At 39.8% G+C, this 20,906-nt stretch overlaps 1 protein-coding gene and 1 long non-coding RNA gene across 4 annotated transcripts in view; one reads left to right on the plus strand and one right to left on the minus strand.

Moving 5' to 3' along the window:
• Nucleotides 1-13,376, minus strand: part of LOC103176446 (cytoplasmic dynein 1 intermediate chain 2) — a 33,345-nt gene extending 19,969 nt beyond the window's left edge. The window contains exons 1-4 of one of the 2 annotated variants that reach the window (XM_042336346.1): nucleotides 13,231-13,376; nucleotides 12,377-12,488; nucleotides 8,461-8,548; nucleotides 644-756 (exon numbers count right to left, since the gene is read on the minus strand). In XM_042336346.1, the coding sequence (XP_042192280.1) occupies nucleotides 644-756; nucleotides 8,461-8,548; nucleotides 12,377-12,488; nucleotides 13,231-13,344 (427 nt within the window). In that variant the 5' untranslated portion in view covers nucleotides 13,345-13,376. Of the gene's footprint in view, nucleotides 1-643; nucleotides 757-8,460; nucleotides 8,549-12,376; nucleotides 12,489-13,230 lie in introns of those variants that run through there. The other variant, XM_042336347.1, reaches the window with a different exon arrangement.
• Nucleotides 13,377-18,406: 5,030 nt separating this feature from the next.
• On the plus strand, nucleotides 18,407-20,473 carry LOC121849409. Of its 2 annotated transcripts, none has more exons than XR_006085214.1 (3): nucleotides 18,407-18,467; nucleotides 18,630-18,746; nucleotides 20,340-20,473. It is a non-coding gene; the product is annotated as an uncharacterized LOC121849409 (long non-coding RNA). The 2 variants fall into 2 exon arrangements; XR_006085213.1 differs by having other exon boundaries at nucleotides 18,420-18,445.
• Nucleotides 20,474-20,906: the final 433 nt, after the last annotated feature.

Below are 20,906 nucleotides of genomic sequence, written 5' to 3' on the forward strand. Positions count from 1 at the left end.
AATAAAAATGTTGTAGTTATGATCAAAAGAACCCCACTGGATTTTAGAAATTATACTAAAAGGCTGCAACATCTGTCTGGCCTGCACTTAACAAGTGAGAGATCAATACATCTCCATTATTTGCTCTGAGAAGCAAATAATATTTTGTATAGCAGATGTTTTATAGCTGCAGTTTACTTTACAGAGGCAATTATTTCAAATGTTCTTTGCTTACGTAATATATAATTACCAATCTATTAAAAAAAGGATGAATGCTTTATTTAAAAGAAAACATTCTAATTAAAGAAAAAGTCTACTACTTCTTCCAATAATATCATGCCCTTGGTATTTTTGTAAAATATAGATCAAATGTTGATGTTATGCACTGAAATAAATATTTCCTTAAAATGCATTTACAAAATGATGCTCCTGTGGTACTGACTTTTCTTTTAAATATATACCATAACAACAGCAAATAAGAATCAGGTCTGAAGTGCAATTTGACAATATCAAACTATTTGCAATTGGTATAATTTAAATGCACAAAAAATATTGATTATATTTAAAAGTATCATTCACTTTTTTTCCCCTATGTTAGACATTTTCAAAATCATATTGGTTTGAGTAAAAGTTCATGTCTTATGCAAAAGGCAGTTTAGTTTACCTTCAGTTGTCTGTGCAGCCACTGGTGTCTGAGTTTCCTTTGTATACGTCACAATCTCTCGTGGAGGGAAATCTACTTGCATGATTTTTGCCATCCCCAGTTTAACCGCTCGTCTTTAAGCAATGGAAGGGAAAACATAGAATATATATGAATAATGTAATAATAACGATAAATTAATAAATTAAAAAGATCACATAGATATTTAATACTAAAATGACTACACTTAAATTTCAAATGAAATAATTCAAGAGGAAACGCACATATAAAGAATAAGCACAAGAACATCAAAAACAATTGTAAAGAACTTTTATCTTGATTTTCTCCACAAGTTAACATAAGAAATTCAGAAATAAAAATTGTTACCAACTAATAAAAGACTATGTTGAAAATGTAGAATAGAGTAGATGGTAAAGTTAGTTATACCCAAGATCAGAATCAGCTTGAAGCTGCAGAACTGAAGGATCAGTATCCCAATGAAAGGTCCTAATTGATTGACAAGCCAACCATGCAGCATTAGCAAAAGAGTTTAGAAATTAGTGAAGTTTATATGGATGCACAAGATCAGTTGAGAACACCTCACAGTATTCCATTCTACCTCGATAACAACTTAATCTTTTGCGTACATTTTCATTCTGCTGTAACACAGTTTGTTTTATGTAATGCATACAATAAGGTTTAGCTATGTTCATACAGAGACATGATATTATTTATATTTAGGACTACAAACATTTGTCGAGCTTCAGGTTGAAACCAAACTCCATTAGCTTTCTTATTTGTAGATATAACTATCTTCTATACGTCTTCTCAGAAGAAAAAACTCTTAACAACATCTGATGTATAAGTTCATGAAAGATGCCCGGATATTGTTCTAAATCCGTCCATCGGGTAAGATGGAGGAGGATTTCAATACATCTTTCTCCATCTCACAAGTTAATAATATTATAAATGCCAACCCTGCTAATCTGCAGAGTTGGCACAGAGAAATTACCCGTCTTTCACTAAATCCTTAGGCTCACCAGCTAAAAAGGACCTTCAGTTTAGTAAGGTGTAGATCTTTAATCTAGCCTTTTCTTTTTGCTCAATGACATTAAACCTATTAACTCCATCAGCAATACTGCAGCTGCAAAATACATACATACTGTATTGAAACAGAATGGCACTGATATCAAGTTCTGCAGCTAGTGAATTAATTATACTGCACATAATTCAATCACGTTCATATTTAGTCGTCCGGACACTAGAGGTAGTGCATAGCAGAGCAACGAGAATAATTCCCAGTGTGTAGCGGGATCAGCCATGAGGAACAAGATAAAGTAGAGTTCTTCAGCCTTGAAAAGATACGTCTCAAGACAGGACCTTATGGAGATACAAGATACTACAATAACTAAATGGGACAGAAAAAGTAACACATTTACAGATTTATACAGAAACATCTTATTGTGACAAAAACACATGCCCAGCAGTTTTAGTTTTCCAGCGAAACGACTTTGACCAGAGTATATTTGATATGTCGAATTAAAGGCCCTGAAATTAACTTCAGCACAAATTATGGCAATTAGTTACCGTAACAATTAACAGTTAATAGTTAAATATAAACTGGATAGGTCCATAGTAGTCCATAGGGTTTTCTTGGGGGCCACTATTTTCTCCCAGAAAATTTTGAAAAAGTACCAAGGACAGAGAAGCCTGTTAATCAGCAGCAGTCCAAATGCACATTATAATTTTTAGGGCCATAAATAGATTGTTTCCATTCTTCAAAAATATTGCCATGCAAACCTATTCCAAAGGAAATTGTAACATTTATAATCATAGAATTATACAGTACAGAAGGAGGCCATTTGGCCCATTGTGTCTGTGCCGCTTCTTTTAAAAGAGCTTTCCAAATCAATCCCACTCCCCCACGCTCTCCCCATCGCCCGGCAAACCTGTCCTCCCCAAATAATTATCTACTTCTCTCTTTAAAGTTGTTATCGAGTTGGCTTCCACCACCCTTTCAGGCAATGCATTCCTGATCCGAACAACTCGCAGTGTAAAAAAATTTCTCCTCACCTCCCCTCTGTTTCTTTTAACAACTCTTTTAAATCGATGTCCTCGGTTACCGACCCACCCGCCAGTGGAAATAGTTTCTCCCCGTTCACCCTCACGAATCCCCTCATAATTTTGAAAACTTCTATTAAGTCTCCTCTTAACCTTCTCTGCTCCAAGGAGAATAATCCTCGCTTCTCTCGCCTCTCCTCATAACTGAAGTCCTGCATTCCTGGTACCATCCTGGTAAATTTCCTTTGACCCTCCCCAATGCCTTGACATCCTTCCTAAAGTGTGGTGTCCAGAACTGAACACAGTACTCTAGCTGAGGCTTCTTACTATGGGTTAATGGTGTTTTGTGCTTAAAATCAGTCATTTTAATAGCAGGGAGAATTCATGACACTATGTCTGTTTGCCATTGCCAACCCTTTGCAGCAAAATAAAACAATTTGTACAGGAACTGAGCTTACATATTACGCCACAGGTAAGGAGGATCTCTCCAAGTCTGCCGAGGCATAAAAAACAGTAAAGTTACCAAGATGTGACACCGCTGTAATTATAGGTTAACTATAGCCCCGGGCTTCCAGCAAACATCCTTTTTTCATCCCATCAACCCAGAATAGTTCCTTATTTTGTATTTTTAAATGAAAAGGCAGTCACAAAAACTGAAGAAAGGACATTTTTTCAATTCATGTTCACCAATGTTCCTACTATCTGCCTAATTATATGGCACTGAAAGTAGGAAAGAAATGAAAAGAAATAAAATGCACGGTGCTTAGGGCTGGTCTGACTTTTCAACTGAAAGGTTTCCTCGTTTGACAGCAGCTTTATTTTTTCTCTATAGACCAGAATTAGAGTGTTGTATTGGATTGCTATATATTACTGTATTTGGACTATTTTACATTAGTTAACTACTGTAAACTCAGCAGCACTCACTATCAACTTCAAACTGGACTGAAATATGCAGGTCAATTGATGCTCCATTTATGTTGCACTTTTTTTTGCTGTGAATCACTGTCAAATATCACAGAGTGAGTAATACAAAAAAAAACTAAGAATTGAGCCAGAATGAACTGTGCTGCAGCCCCCACAGGAGGTTTGAAGACCAGTTAGTCCAAGAAACTTTTAAAGGGCTGCTTTGTAACGTCATTAAAGAGCTGGTTGGCTGATTCGTAAAATCTACAAAACTGGGTGGTGCTAAAAGCAGCCCTAAAGCAAAGAAGCGAGACATATAAATCAGGCTTTCAATTTCACACTGTTCCACTAATGGAAAGCACCCACTTTCCTTCTCGCAATATATATATATATATACACAGCATAAGAGTTCCCTCCACAGGTTTCAAAGCTCACTACACCCAATTGCCCTGCAACGCCTGTTCACTGTTTCAGTTAAGAATACAGTGGCAGTGGTGAGAATGAGGCCATGCCCAAATATCAAATGATGCTTGTTAATTTTAAATAAATCCTGCATTTGATACAGCATATTATCATGTTATTGAAACCTCTTAAAGCACTTCACAGGATTTATTGTATAGCACTGTGCCATGCAGATGAATGGTTGCAGCTTTTCACTAAGTCTATCTCAGCCAGAGTAGTCAATCCACTACAATTAGTTTTAGCGTTTCCTTGGCTAGGAAGGGAGGGAAAAGAAACAGATACTCCAGATTGTAATCCAGTGATCCCTGCTTGAAAGTGCGCGTGTCTGATCATTGTGTAAAAACAAAATGAAATTAGAGAGATGCCTGTACAAGAGACAGAGAGAGAACAAAGCAAAAACAAACCTCTGAGCCAAACTGATGACCAAATATGTATGACTATTTGGGATTTACATACTGGAATTAAAATGTGACATTATCAGCTCAATTCTGGAATAGTATCTGGCCTCCAGTATGAAAAGTACATATTAGTTGGTACTTTATATTGAAGTACGGAGTTAAAACTTCATGGAGTCCTGTAGCTCAGTGGTTAGAGCGCTCGCCTCACAAGCGAGAGACCTGGATTCGATTCCCGGCAGTGCAAAACCTTGGGCAAGTTTCCTTACTCCACACACCTGATAATAATCCCTCAAGAAAAAAACAATAATAATTTGGTCACTTCAATCCACCAATGTTTGTGGGACGCTGCCACATTTTGCCCACAAGTATATAGTCAATTCACTTTACAGTATATTCTGTGAAGCGCTTTGAGAAGTCTAGAAGTCTAGACATCAAGGCCTTAACGGAAACCTGGCTCACCCCAGGCGACACCTTCCCCCTCACGGAGGCCACACCACCCGGCTACACCTCCCACCACATCCCCCGCCCCAACCGCCGTGGCGGTGGTGTAGCCCTTATCTCAAGGACACCACTTGCCCTATCCCCCTACTCCTCTGGCTCTTTCCCCTCTTTCGAGCACCTCACCCTCTCCCACCCCTCCTTCCTCTCACTTAAAATCCTCCTCCTCTACCGGCCCCCTAAAACCTCTCCCACCTTTATCTCTGATATCTCAACACTTCTCACATCTCTCTGCCTCTGCTCTGATCGCCTCATCATCCTGGGCGACTTTAACCTGCACTTCACCCCCTCCTGCTCCATCTCCTCAGACTTCTCTTCCCTGCTCTCCTCGCTCAACCTCTCCCTCCACATCAACTCCCCCACTCACAGTCACGGCCACCCACTCGACTTGGTGATCACCCGGGGCCTCAGTGTCTCGGATGTCACTATCACCGACAAGGCCGTCTCCGACCACCACTTCATCTCCTTCACCACCTCCACCCCCTCCCCACCTCCACCAGACCCACCACCATCTTCTACCGCCCCTGGAAGAAGTTACCCCCACAATCCCTAACCGCTGCCTTGGAGTCCTCTGAACTCCTCTCCCTCTGGCCTTCAACCCTCACCGACCCCTCTTCTGCTCTCACCCTCCTCCACAACACCCTCTCCTCCACACTCGATACTCTTGCCCCCATCACCTCCCGTACTGTCTCCTACTCTCGCTCCTCCCCCTGGTTCACCACCCACCTCCGCTCACTGAAAGCCAGGTGTGGGCCGCTGAACGCACCTGCGTCAAATCTGGCCTAACGGTCCACCGACAAATCTGGCTGGACCTCCTCAAAATCTACCGCTCCACTCTAGCCTCGGCCAAGTCGTCCTTCTACTCCAGGATAATCCTGGAGGCGAAGAACAACCCCAGGCTACTGTTTTCTACCACATCCCGACTCCTCCGTCCCCCCCGCCACCCCGCGCAGGTCATCTCCTCCAACCTTCACTGCGAGGAGATGCTGGATTTCCTTGAATCCAAGATCAAGGGAATTCGCTCCGCGGTCACTTCCCCTCCAACATCCACCCACCCCCACCCCTCCCTCCCACACTCCGACTCCTACCCATCCTCCCCTACACACTTTCGTACCCGTTTCCCCACCCTCTGTCACCAAACTCATCCTATCCCTGAAACCCACCACCTGCTCCCTTGACCCCATCCCCACTCCACTCCTTATCTCCCAGCTCCACCTCCTTGCCCCACATATCACAGACATCGTCAACCTGTCCCTCTCCTCTGGCTCTGTTCCCATTCCCTTAAAAACTGCCACCATCACTCCCACCTTGAAAAAACCCTCCCTTGATGCGTCGCAGCTATCAAGCTACCGGCCCATCTCCAACCTCCCCTTCCTGTCCAAGGTCCTGGAACGAGTTGTCGCCTCCCAGCTGCGCTCTTTCCTCTCCACCCATTCATTATTCGAACCCCTTCAGTCGGGTTTCCGTGCTGCCCATAGCACAGAAACTGCCCTGGTCAAGGTCACCAATGACATCCTGACCATCTGTGACCAGGGCTCCCTCTGCCTCCTCGTCCTCCTCGACCTATCGGCAGCATTCGATACGGTCGACCACACTATCCTCCTCCACCGCTTGTCCTCCCACCTCAACCTTCAAGGCCCTGTCCTTGAGTGGTTTAGGTCGTACCTCTCCCACCGTCTTCACTTTGTTTCCACGAATGGCTTTTCCTCCACCCCCGCACTGTCTCGTGCGGTGTCCCTCAGGGCTCTGTCCTCGGTCCCCTCCTCTTCACCCTCTATATGCTCCCCCTGTGGTGACATCATCCGCAGACATGGGGTTAACTTCCACATGTATGCGGATGACACCCAACTCTACCTTTCCTCCTCTACCCTCAACTCCACGACCACCGATGTCCTGACAGCTGCCTGTCCGACATCGAGTCCTGGACGAGAGACAACTTTCTTCAGCTCAACGTGCAGAAAACTGAGGCCCTCCTGATTGGCTCTCGTCAGCTCCTCCGCACCTCAGGCGCTGACAGCATCAGCATCCAAGGCTGCACTCTCCACCTCTCAAAGCCAGTCAGGAACCTCCGGGTTCTGTTCGACCCTGAGCTGTCCTTTCTCCCTCATATCCGCCCCACAACTGGCACCGCCTTCCATCACCTCCGGAATATCGCCAGACTACGGCACTACCTCACCCCTCACGCTGCTGAAACCCTGGTCCACGCCTTTGTCACCTCAAGGCTGGACTATGGGAACTCTCTCCTCGCCGGCCTTCCCCACACCTCCCTCCACACTGCAGGTCATTCAGAACTCTGCAGCTCGTGTACTGTCCCGCACCAGACACCGTGACCACATCACTCCCACCCTCGCCCTCACCCTCACTCCCACCCTCGCTCGCCTCCACTGGCTCCCCATCCCCCAGAGGATTGAATTCAAGATCCTCATCCTCACCTACAAGGCCATTCACGGCCTTGCTCCCTCCTACCTCTCTGACCTACTATCCCCCTACCTACCTGCCCGTACCCTCCGTTCCTCTGGCTCCGGTCTGCTCCACATCCCCCGCCCCAACCGCCCTACCATCGGTGGCCGGGCCTTCAGCCTCTCAGCCCCGAGGCTCTGGAACTCTATTCCCCAGTGCCTTTGCATTGCCTCCTCCCTTTCCTCCTTCAAGGCCGGTCTCAAGACCTTTCTCTTTGACCGTGCCTTCAGCTCCCCTCTCGACTCTCTACCCCCTCCTCCCTCCCTCCCTTCCCTCCCCTCACCCTGACCATTTCCCCCCTGCTCGGGTCCTGACCCAGTACAGCGCCTTGGGACGTCCTCCCGCCGTGAAAGGCGCTCTATAAATGGAATCTTGTTGTTGTTGTTGTTGTTGTAGAAGATGTGAAAAGTGCTATATCAAATGCAAGGATTAATTTTTTATTCATCTAGCAACTATTTTGTAACAGGACAGCTTCAAGTTTGTTTATTGCCACAAGATAATGGTCAAACTGACATTGGAAAAGGAGAGGTAAAAAGCATAATGCAAATCAATAGGTTGTTCAGGATTCATCCCACGCATGTGTGACAACTAATGCCAGACAGAATGAATACACAGGGAATTTAAATTCAGGCTATGTCTTATTACAACACATACATTATATGGATGATACAGCATTTTGGAATATCAATGCAGAGCTTGAGATATCAGCTCCATCGATGGAGGAAAGTGGTGAGCAGAGGCCAGAGCCCAGAATAACAAAACACAAATTGGAGGCTGGTGTTATGTGCCTCCTAGCAACCGACTGAAAAGCAGCACCAGTCAATGCCCCGCAAACACATCACACACAGACAATGTGTGTGGTTTTACAGAAAGGAATAGAGAGGGAGGAAATGTAGGAATGTCATACTTAAAAAGGGGCCTCAACAATCCTATCATTTTCTTTTCGGATTGAGGAGGAAGAGAGGAGGAATGGAAATCCTGCATAAACCAGAAGTCAAATTTGACATGGTACCGTAAGGCAAAAAAAAGATGTGAAAGACAATTGTAGAATGATCGTACCTTGCCCCAAGAGTGCCATCAGCGGAGTCCTGGCTTCCAGCCTCACTTGGTGTACTCACCGATTTCGAGGAAGGAGACGTAGGAGGGACTAAATAGTGAAACAGACAGGTATCCGCTGTTACTACCCGTAGTGGATGCACTGGTAATGATGTTTCAAAATCAATTGAACATGAAGTATTGAATATAAAACAAAAGGAGATGGTATTTAAAGAAAAATACATGAGTGAAATGAAATTTAAGAAAGAGAAGGGGGGAAAAAAACAAAGTTAAATTCCATGCGGAGTTTCCATGCATATTCTGCAATGTATGAATTCAGACTACAGATGAAGCAGATTTGGAAACAACTATGAGTTGGAGTTATGCTTTCCCAAAATCAACACTGCAACATGTGCCAGTTATTCCATAGGCCCAACATATAGAAATACATTATCCTTTTACCTACTTACAGAGATGCTAGTGAAGTCAAAACTATTGTACAGCATTTCAATCGACCCCTGAATTATTTATTCTAGCTACCAAAACATACAAAATAGATCACACATTAGCTCGTGAATTTAAAATACACTGTATATCTTGTCTAAAATGATATGCAATATACACAACTGCCTGGTTAATAAAACGTTGTGCAAAGATTTATTCCTCAAGTAAAATACTTTTCAAGTAGGCTGGAAAAAGGGATAATACCCATTTGATTAGGTCAAGTTTTCTTCAGCTTTTAAGAGAAAGACAGCAAACAGGCATTAACAAAACACAATGATGATTTGACCACAAGCTAATGAGTAATGGAGGATGGTGGAAGGGAACATTTCACAGAAAATCACACATTCAATTTCAAAATCAGCGTTTTATATCAATGCAAACATTCAGCAGCGATGAATAGCATGTACTCAAATAACTCATGAATTTACATCAGAAAAATACAGGACATTGATAAGAGCCACAGGCTCTTCATGTCAAAGGATCAATCATTATTACTGCTGCATTTCATCACCTCCAAGTATTTTAATCATATTACCAGACAAATGTGAGCTCAATTTTAGTTGAAATATAATGCAACGCTGATGACTCCTGATGCTTTGCGGTGGTGTGATTTCAACAAACTAGTTAAATACTTCTTGAGCATAACCCATCATTTTGGATACTGCGCTTGCACTAAACGACACATGCTGGAAGATTAAATAAATTACACAACTATCTGAGGACAAAACAATGCATTTTCATGCCTTTCAGATACTTTTTTTAACATTAAACCTTACTCAACATCATATGCCCAAAACAAAAACAATGAATAATTGCAAAATATATGCATAGAAAGCATCATGAATCAGAAAATAGCACAGGAAAAAAATGATTGTGCTCCCAACATTATGAATGGTTTTGCAGAAACATTCGTTTCATGACAGCACTACTTGCTCGACCCGATCAATTAAAACACTGCAAACCGTAATAAATTAAGTTTGCAATCAATTTAATTTTTACTCGAAAGTTAACTGAAATGAAAAGCACTAAGTGAAATTGAGCACAAATTGAATTTATCACCACTTGCTGCATTTTATTGATTGGGCTTTTGCGAGTGCTATTGTCAAATTACATTTCTGCAAATGTTTTCCAACTTACAGCCATAACTTTCCACTAACATTTTGCTTTCATCAGCATTCTTTAGATGTAATGAAAACTCTTGGAACCTGTAGCGGACAAAAGTGTTCAAGTCAATATTGCGCTTATCAGGCCTTGAGAGAACGAGATCACTGCTGTGTTCAATTTCTCGCAGTCCATTTAAAACATCTAAAGGTTTTATTTTAAATATTGGACCATTTCAAATCGGCTTGTCTAATTCATAATAATTTTCGATTGCTTCTTTTGAATTTGAAACACTCTTAGAAATGACCCAATAGAAACTAAACACAGACTGATTGATAAATATCTTCTTTGAAAAGGTTCTTTATAATCCATTGGTTTTGTAATGCTACATTTTGATCACAATTGAGAAACGATTCTTTGGCCAGTAAATATGTTTTGGAACGTGCATTATACAAGCTGAAAAGCGTAGCTGACCCAAATCAATCCACGCGGATCCAACGATCAATCTTCTCCACGTCTTTTGCTCAATCTCTCCCCATACAGTCATAATAGGCAAGTTTATCAAAATAACAGGCATCAAATATTCTGTCATGGCACATTACCCCTTCTGTTGTTAACACTTCATTTGCAATACATAACAAAGGGTTGTTAATGTTTCAGAATTTGTCATAATCCCCAAAATAACAAAATTTGCCCCTCGGAAATAACTGATGAATTTGGTTACATGAATGTGTAATACGTCAATTTGGAAAGTACTCAACATGACTAATCATGGACTAATCATTTGGACCCACTCTTCCATACAATCTGTTCTTCCGAGCTTGTATAGGAAGATCGCACATCTAATACTAAATATAGATATCTGTGAATCTTTTTTATACTGGTATTTTCTGTTGGAAGCAGCTTTTATTATTTTCATGCTGTTTATTATTTGCTCTGACACTGCCTGACAACTGCACTCGAGCATTTAATTTAATGCTTTATAATTGCATATGTCCACCGTAAGAATTTAAATATTTTTAGTATGGATTTTATTATAATATACATATATATATGTAAAAAAGGACCAAATAGCTATCTATTTAACCAAATAATGTCACTCTTACTGCACACAAAGACAGATTGCTTAAATCTGCCTCTCTGCGCTCAAAATCATTAATTGTGACTGACCTCAATTTCCTGTTTGTTTTTATATGGCATGAAATCAGTGTGATCCAAAATGCCCCAGCTTTAAGTAGAGAACTGAACCTGTATCACTGTCAGACTCAATTAATGTCTCCAGCTGGCTTTGCTGCTCCATTCGTAATTCAATTCACAAAGAGTTGCTGTTTCAAAAAGTTAAATTAAATGTGACATGAAATAGAATCCGTTATTTGCATGATTTTTCTTTGATGTTAAATTTTCCAGTTGAATTATTTCAGCCAATTTGGATACATTTTTAAACACAATTGAGATATTAGTCAGCGTTCTACAGTACATCTACAAATGATGTACAATTTCTTTGATAGCTATACAATTTGATTTGTTTTAGGAATTGAAATAAATCATGAAGACTAGTAAGAGATGCTCAAGATATATAAAAATAAGTTTTGACAAGCAGCTTTTTTTTGAAAAAAAGATAGATAAAAATATGTACATTTTAATTTAGTTTTAAAAAAACAATTACCTTGTGTAACAACTCACATCCTGAAGGTAATAAATATGAAAAAAGGTATACTACTGCCACCTACTGATAACCTAGTAACTTAACAACTAAGAGTAAGCATCTTTAAATGTTAACAACGCTTACTAAAGTTTGATGTTAAAATGCAGATGAAATTAAGTGGTGAAATTAGTTTCTCCCATAAGCTTAACACATTTAGAGTGGGTCCAAAAAAAAACATTCTAAATATGTTAAGCTTATGTGAAAGATGACCTTCACATTTAGAATGTGTTAAAGCATTCAGTCTGCTTATTAATAGTTGGCATGTTTAGACAGTTATGTCAAACAAACCTGTCATCGGATAAAAATGGACAACACGAGTCAAAAACATTGTGTACGCTGTACAGTCATTTTAAGAGAGAATTTTGGTCCTTACCACTCTGCTGGTGAAAGAAAAAGGTTAGACTTTAAAAGCATATAATTAGTGAAATGTAGCCAACTGTGCAACAAATACCACTCCCACTGCAGGTTAACACACAACACTTTTTATCGCTATCTCCAGTTCTTCGACTTCAGGTCACATTCTGAATTCAGAAGCATACATTTCTTCAGAAGACAGAAAAAAATGCCTCACATTTAGTTGCATAAAGAATATGGTAAAAGTTACCTGATCAATTAACCCCATATACATACCAATAGAGGGCTCGGATGTTATACCCATGCTCTGTAGCAAGGCATCAGCTTCCCTGCGTTTCTTCTCAATGTCCAGTTCTTCATTCTGTACCACTTCTTTTTTCTGATCAGCCTAAGAAGATATTCATACTGATAAATACAATGCTATATTTTATGAAATATGTTAACATCCTAGGTTCTAATTTAAAATAACTAAATGATACAATTGCAAAATTGTACGTTGCAGACTAGGAAAGAACATATAATGAATATAACAATTTCCTGAATATAAAGCATATTATTTTGTGTATTTCTCTGCAAAAGAATAACTGCGGAATAAAGGAGATATGTTCTTAGTTACGATGTCTGTGGAATCTAATTTCTGGACCTTCTGTGGACTGCAAAATTAAACATAGGAAAATACATATATTCTGCTCAATTATGGTTTATCAGTGATTGCAGAAATTACTAGTATTTGCGGAGTTATCATAAACTATTTTCAAATCAACTTCTGTATTTACTAGTTGATCAGAAATCAACTGTTTATCCACACTTTAGAAAGTTGTTCGATATCCCCACCTGGAAATTGTCTCTGGTTATCTTAATCAACCTTTCAAACAGCTTACGTTTTACTCGCAAAAGGCATGTATTAAACCCAATGGAAACATTTATCCTACAGCTATAGATGTACAACCTTCAGCTTAAAGTCTATTAGACAAATTTAATAAGTAGCTTGGAACAGAGATACGTTACTTAACAAGGGAAATGACTGAGTCATAAGGAGTCACGCAATTCATGGTGACCATGTGAAGAGAATGCGTCTGTGAGAGATGGGCATCGAGTGAAGATGAGCTGCAGTTTGAAGTTTTACTTACTTCTTTTCTCTTTCTCTCCTCTTCTTTCCTCTTCTTTTCCTCTCTGATTTGAGCCAGGCGCTGTTTTTTACGCTCTAGTTCTGCTTTGAGCTCACTCTTGTCTTTGTCTGACATGATTGTAGTCCTGTTGGCAAAAATAACCAGAAAATAGAGAATAGTTTTAGCACAATACATTTATATAACATCGTTCACAGTGGGTAGCGCAAATAAGCACATGTCATTGAAGTACAAAATTGAATCTTTTCTTTCTTACTGACACTCTGCCTTCTTCTCTATCATTTCTATGATTCCAGCAGTATAACCCAGTCATTGCATCCCATCATGTTTTACAGCACTTCTCAGTTAACTCTCCTTGACAATGTCCACTCTATCATTGCAGGGAAATGACAAAGTGTAAAACTAAACTTTCCTCATTTAATAGAATAATCTGTACCACAAATCAACATAAATAGTTACACACAAGTATTGTATCCAAGTCTTTTTGGAAACTCAAATTAGTAACTGTAAAAGCACTCCAGATAACGTATTTATATACGCTTTATACAGGTTTTTAAACTCACCCCAGCAACCAATTTATCTCACTGGAACATCAAAGGAGCAGACTGCTCATCTGATTAGTGTCTCGAAAGAACAGTAGGTCAAATAATTCTCCCGTGTTTGTGAGTTAGATACAGAGCACAAGAGCACAAAAGATAGAAAGAGAATAGCTCATATCAAGGAAGTCAACTCCACTGGATATCTGAACAAATGGGAGGCTTCTCGGCCGGAATAGTTGGTACCAGCTGAGCACAGAACAATATCAGGCAATGATTTTTCTGAATTCGGCACCTCTTTAATGGCATTCAGTGTTGGAGAGAACCCAAACTGATGATTTTCGCTTCTTTGGAAAAATATAATACAGCTAGGAGGTTTTAAAGTATACCGAGTACTAGTTATTGCAACTAATACGAGAGCAAAGACAGACTAGCATTAAACAGTGGCCATTTTGCTTTTCATATCAAAATGTTACAGAAAACAGCATGTCATTTGCTTAGCACGACTCCTAGCTCTTCACAAACCTACTATAGTGATTATGGAGCAGTTTCAAACCCTCTAAGGAGTATGGCTAATGCACATCTCCATTATTGTGAGATTGACCATAGACAGTGGCATAGATACACAGGGAGTTTTTTTTAGTAGTTGGGAACCACACAACTAAAAGTAACACACAAGAAATCCGAACACCCATAAACTGGACAATCTGGTTAAGGATTAGATGTTGGAATGGAAATACGATATGGGCAACGTTATATTAAAATACCGTAAACTCCTGATAACTCAACACTGGCTTAATCTGCCACAACTTAAATCATCATGCTGTCAATATCCCAGCACATTTATAAACTAATTTATACATATGCCTAACGCTCCACTCCGGATAACTCGCCACTGAGCCCCTTACGCTCGGAGTGATGAGTTGAGGAGTTTGCCCTGTATAAAGTTACTTATCTCCCAACAAGTAGGAGTAAATTAATCTGCTCAAAAAATAGGAAACACAGCAAATATTCCAGGGAATGTTCATTTTGAAGCACGCCCTTGCTTCATATTTCTCTTTCTTGCGCATTAGCAGTTGTACTAAGTATCAAAGCGATGGCCGGCATTGGCAGCCCTCACACTGAATTCTGTAACCGTCTGGCAATCAAGTCCAGTGCTAAGGCCAATACCATCATACATCTGAAGATACATCTCAGGAAATTCTTTTAACAGTAAAACACCCTCCCTTCCAACAATACTTTCACACAAGATGAATATAGGCCACTTGGATAACCAGGACTTCCCAAGCTATTTTTGGGCATCATAAGACTCCACAATGAGTCGAGAACTGTGAATGACCACTGATAAGAGAAAAATATAAAATAGAGGTATATGTAATATTTAAGATCAAAAACTGTCATTTGCCAAAGTAAGATCATAAACATGAGATGTGTGAACTTTTTCAGGATTCCTTTAAATCATAGCTTTTTAATCGGTGAAAATTTTTATTTGCATTGAGCTAAATGCCTAGTCGGAAAACGTAATTAAAAATGTCAAGCGAGAAAAATAAACAGGGGGAAATAGAAACACTTATTGTAATTACAGTATCCGGGCCATGAAATCATGATGGGAGTGGAGTGCCGGTGCCTTAATTTGTAATCAGCAAATAATAAACACATTTTAATGGTAACACTACATTGATTTGCGGCGAGAGGAACACGGCTTTCTATTTCAGTTGCTGATTGAGCTGCTGCAGTTTCCAGGATTTCTGTTTGTGTATCAGATTTCTGTTCGGTTTGAGTTTCAGGAAGGAGAGCTTTCTTTTTTTTATTCCTACAGCTCGGGGAAGAGTTACATAAAAAGAATGAGCTGGGACGAGACTGGGACTGGGACAGGTGATAAAATATTGGGCCCATCCTACAGTGATTAGTTGTACTGCATCAGATCTCAGGATACAATAACTGTATAACGCTCGACAAGTCCAGTGGGACCTGGTGTGTGACGTGACGGGAGTCGCCACACGACGACGCCATCCGCTGACACAAATTAACACCAACCATTGGCACGAAAGAGAGCCGTCCCGTGGGTGGGGGGGTGGGGGTGGGGGGGCAGCCTGAGAGGCATTGCTTTGGAAGAGCCCGACTCTCCTACGCGACACGGAATTGCACGCGTCCGGCGCATTTCACGTCAGGAGGACGTCCCGAGGCGCTGGACGGTCGGGGATGTGGACCCGATGATTTGGGGGGTTGGGATCGGGTTGCGGGGGGGGTGGGAGGGGTGGTGGGGCAGAAGGGCAGGGGGTAGGGGGTAGGGGGTGGGCGACCTAAGGCGCGGGCGAAGAGGAAGGATCTCCTCACAGATGATACAGCTAGCGGGACATTCACAGCTGAGATGTGTCACATAACGTCCACAGCAGTGCGTCGTGTCATGGCTATTTGAAAGATGTTTGTGTCATTCCAATGCCCCTTTGATTTGTAGAACTCTGACCTGACGCAGTCACGAGCGGGAAGTAATCTGCTGATTTAGAAAGCGTGCGTGACTTTTTTTTAATTCTGCTTCAGTTGGAAATGTTAACTGATAAAACACAGTTATCAAACAGATTCTTGACAGTCTGCCGGTGATGTTGATGCTGTCAGCGGGAGCTGGATTGTTTACTGGGAAATGACAGAAATGAAAATAACAGTTTACTTCAACATTTGTGCTTTATAAGTCAACAGCAGCTGCTTCAGTGTTGCAGTCTGCTTCTCTGAGTGCTTTGGTCAAACTATACACATGTTACTGGAACGTTTCACCCACAAAATGCACAGTCACTACACTTTAAAGTGTGTTCTGTGGAACGCTCTGAGAAGTCTCTCAATGATGCAATAAGGCGCTATATCAAATGCAAGGATTATTCTTATTGCTATTAGCTACAGGTGAAATCTGTAATGCTTCATAACATGTTTCTTGTGATAAAACGTCGCAAAAATCCACACCAGAATCCTTAAAATTTGATTGATACAGTAAAACTCGCATAAGCCTGATCTGTATAAATTGTATAATCGCCCAAGTCGTACATCTGCCCAATGTCCCGTTCAAGAGTTTATATTCTATGCAAGTTTGACATAACTCATACTTTGCATAAATCATATTAAATGTATGATCCCAACCGACATGACTTATCTGAGGTTTATATAAGATTGTAATTATGATTACCATCTATTGCAACAAACAAGGAAGTGTGTACACTGAATAATATAAAGCATAGGGACGAGTCTTCTCCTTTATCTGGTAGTCATGTATACGAAGGACAGAATTTCTGGATAACAATTTGGGATTACAAATTCCGCAGATCCAATCAAACCCAGTTCAACTGCTTTCCTTGGAAGCATTGATTTTTATGACTCAAAGCCTTGTCTACTTTTCTGCCATTTCTATTAGAGCGCTTTAGATATCCTATTATTCCTGGAACATCACAAAGCACTGATACGTGCAGAATCATTTGGAAAGGGAATTTAAAAACGAACGAAATCAAGGAAGGAAAGCAGCAAATATTTTTATTCCCCAAATCTAACTTGCCAGGCTTATTTCAATTGTTTTTTTTTGCGCGAATGGTGAGACGTTCTGTAATTATTTAATAAAATCGTTGCTTCCTCGCTCGTTCAAATTAACATCGCCTGTGAAGTTGTGTGAAACTTGAGTACAACTCAAGGTGTCACTGATTGATCAGTTACTGTAAAGCTGTTGGTAAAACAATAACCTTGAGAACGCTGAGAAGAAAACTTGGCTATAGTTCTGTTTCTGTACCTGTTTCATTTCGGGGAGGGAGAATATCGTCAATGATGAAGGAAATCATGTTGATACTTCATTTCATTGACCATCTTCAAAGCACAGAAAGGCACATTGCGCTCTTCACAGTATAGAGCATTTTCAGCAACAGCAATGGCCTGGCATTTATTTACCAGTGTTTATTACCCCCATTGCAGGGAACAACTGGTGCAGTTTATCAGCAAAAGACCATTTGCCATTTTAGTCCTTATTTTTATTGAAGGGCGTTGTGAGCAAATAAATAAGAGCAAATAAATCAACTCCTTTGGGGCAGATACTGTACTTAGGTGCCAAACGCACCAACTTATTATTAAAATTGAGAGGTTTCATATAGCTTGACCAATAAATACCATTACATTGACCTATTGTACTTTGGCAAGTAATTGTGAAAGAGGCTGTTGTGGAAATATTACTTCACTTTAAATATTAATAAATATTTATAAGAAATAGTTTATGAAACAGCTTCGACTGTTTAACAATTTAACAGTAAATTGCATCGATAAGATGTGTCAATATTATTTTTACCTGTGACTAACTTTTTATGTCACCTAAATATATATATGTCCAATATAATATATATATAAGCAGTTCATTTTTTCTCTTTATTTTGTTGCTGCTCAGGAAGTGGATGTCGTGATTCTGATTGAAACTGGCTGAGGGATTTTTTTTAATTGGCATATGGGCTAATCCCTAAGGAAATGAGTCAGAAATATTGCATTAGAGTCGAATTTCTCCTGAATTATCAGGGAACATCATTTTATTGGCTTGATGCGAAAGGATGCTCACAGTAACAGTATCTGACCCCTCCCAAGAATACAATCAAGAGTATTTATACTTCTCTGCACCAACCTCCCACACTATTAAGATCTTCAGGTGCAATTGACAAACGCAGAGGGTGAGAACTTAATATATTTGAGGTATTGAGCACTTCAATGAATGGGTTTACTTTTGCAAATGCACTTAATTTGTGTTCAGAAAAGTGTTGAGCGATTGCAGTTGTCTTCAAGTTGTTATTGTGTGTTTGCATTTCTCTCAGTTTGATTGGAATATGATTGTAAAGTTCTGATCTCTGATTTTAGGCAGAGTTTCACCACCACCACCAACAACAAAAGATGAGGACGATTGTGTTTGCAGCTGTTTTCTCAGCTCTGTTCCTGGTGGCAGCTTCACAGTGGCAATTTAAATTACCAAACCAGGTGAGCAGTGCATGGGAGAAACATTAAACGAGTTAAAAATTGAACAAGTTAAGAAATAGGATCGAAATAGGATTGGTGTTTCTGATCCAATATTGATTTTGAAACCATATTCTTCGATTTTAAAAATACTAATCTCAAAGGTTAAGGAACCATTGCACAGATATTGCACTTGGTCTAATATAGGAATTATATTATGTTGTATATTAAGATTTTTATAAAAAAATGTTGGCATTAATCTGTGTCAGATGACACAGAGATGGGATTCATATTCGACTTTGACACAAGATTCAAATTGAAACACTGCTAATCCTTTATAAGCTATTGGTCTTTAACATCCACGTGTCATTAGCTATTTTATTATTCTACAGGGTGCAAGTGTGCTCCTTTCAATTTGAATCATAAGTCATTCATTGCTGAAATCTGGCTGAATGTCTTGCTAAATCTTGCAGTTGGACAAAACTAAAACATGATTATCCCAATGGTCATTCATCCCAGGAAAGCAGAGACAGTAACATTACATCAGAAAACACTGAACCCTGACTTTTTAAATAGTCTTTGCCTGGTACCTTAAGGAACACAAATTCCAGGAGAGAAATTACAAAGCCAATTATAGCAACTATATCTCTAATATACGTGTGGGACAAGTAAAACCACCTGAGACAAATTCAGTGCAATATATTGCTTTATAATGTGGCAAAAATGAGTAACGAACAGTGCTTGTATTGTGGTTGCTATGTAATGTTTTGTTAGACTGGTGTTTGAATGTCCCAAATAGGAAGGATTTACATTGTGGGTGAATTTCTGCTGCTGTGCATTCATTACAGCTCTTAGAGTACCACCAAGTGGCGAAGGAATGACCTTGCACCCATCATCAACCACCAGATTTGTGTAAATTGCTATTTATGTACCATTTACTGTACCATTTTTATACGGTGATAGCAAATACTGTCCTTCGCTTTGCTCTTTTTAACTCTATAACAGCTAAATGTCTGCACCTGTCACGACTCAGGTTAAACCTAGTTATCTGCATAGCCCTCTCCCTTTCTCTCCAGGTTTCAATTAAGTCCATCCAAGCAATTGAGTATTCAACGCAAACCTTAAAAAAAAACTCCGCGCAAGATCATCATTCAGGAACATCGAATAAGCATATTTACGCTATTGCATATTTTATTCCTTTGCTTAAATATTTTAGTTGTTGCAGTCAACGTTTCTTCTGGGTTAGGGGACATTTATAAACACTGAAGGAAGTGACCGGGGGAAGCAAGTGGTCTGAACTTTAAAGCAAATAAATCTGATATCAGCGTGACTTCTGTATGTTATCTGATCTTTTGGCTCAGACCATGTCACACATCATTAGCCACGGTATTTCAACATTTTGAGTTTATACACTCAACTGTTGCCACTTACAAGTAATGTTTCCCAAACAAATAAGATGATTGTGCTTTAAATGCGTCCATTATATTATTCACTCTATCCAGTCGGTTGATAATTGGTATCAATTAATATTTGCTGAGGTATGTTGCCCGGAATGATCTGCTCACATTATTTAAGTCCATTATTTGCTGTAAATTTCCAGCTGTTTTCTTTTTCCAGGATGCTAGAAGCTTTGGGGAATACCATGCAACGCCAGACAAATTTGGGTGGATGGCAAGACATTCGAGAAACTCCAAATTATGTCAAGATGACCAAGACTGTTTTTTTGGTCTGATGGGGAAGAGAGCAGTACAAATGCCGCTGCCAGACCTGGTAGGTTTAAAAAAAATTAATTGCCTTTTTTCAAAAGACACCTAACTTCTCTTTTAACATATCTTAAAAGCAAACAATTCCTGCAGTTTTGTGGTAATTATTAATAATAATAATCCTTGCATTTGATGTGGTGCATTATCACATATTCGAGACGTCTCAAAAGTGTTTCACAGAATACTATATACTATAAAGTGAATTGACTGTATATTGTGTGGGCAAAAATGAGGGGAAACTATTATTATAGAATATGGGGAAATTGCAGAATAATTGTGATAAATTAGAGTACAATCATATTAGCTTTTGGACTTTTTGACTGTGTTTCTCACAGTGTGGTAACAATTAATGCTTTCAACAACAATGGTTAATCATTCATATACAGTACAGTGCAAGTTATCAAGAGGTTATTACCATGTA

The sequence above is a fragment of the Callorhinchus milii genome, unplaced genomic scaffold (assembly GCF_018977255.1).
Source record: "Callorhinchus milii isolate IMCB2004 unplaced genomic scaffold, IMCB_Cmil_1.0 Scaffold6, whole genome shotgun sequence".
Taxonomy (NCBI): domain Eukaryota; kingdom Metazoa; phylum Chordata; class Chondrichthyes; order Chimaeriformes; family Callorhinchidae; genus Callorhinchus; species Callorhinchus milii.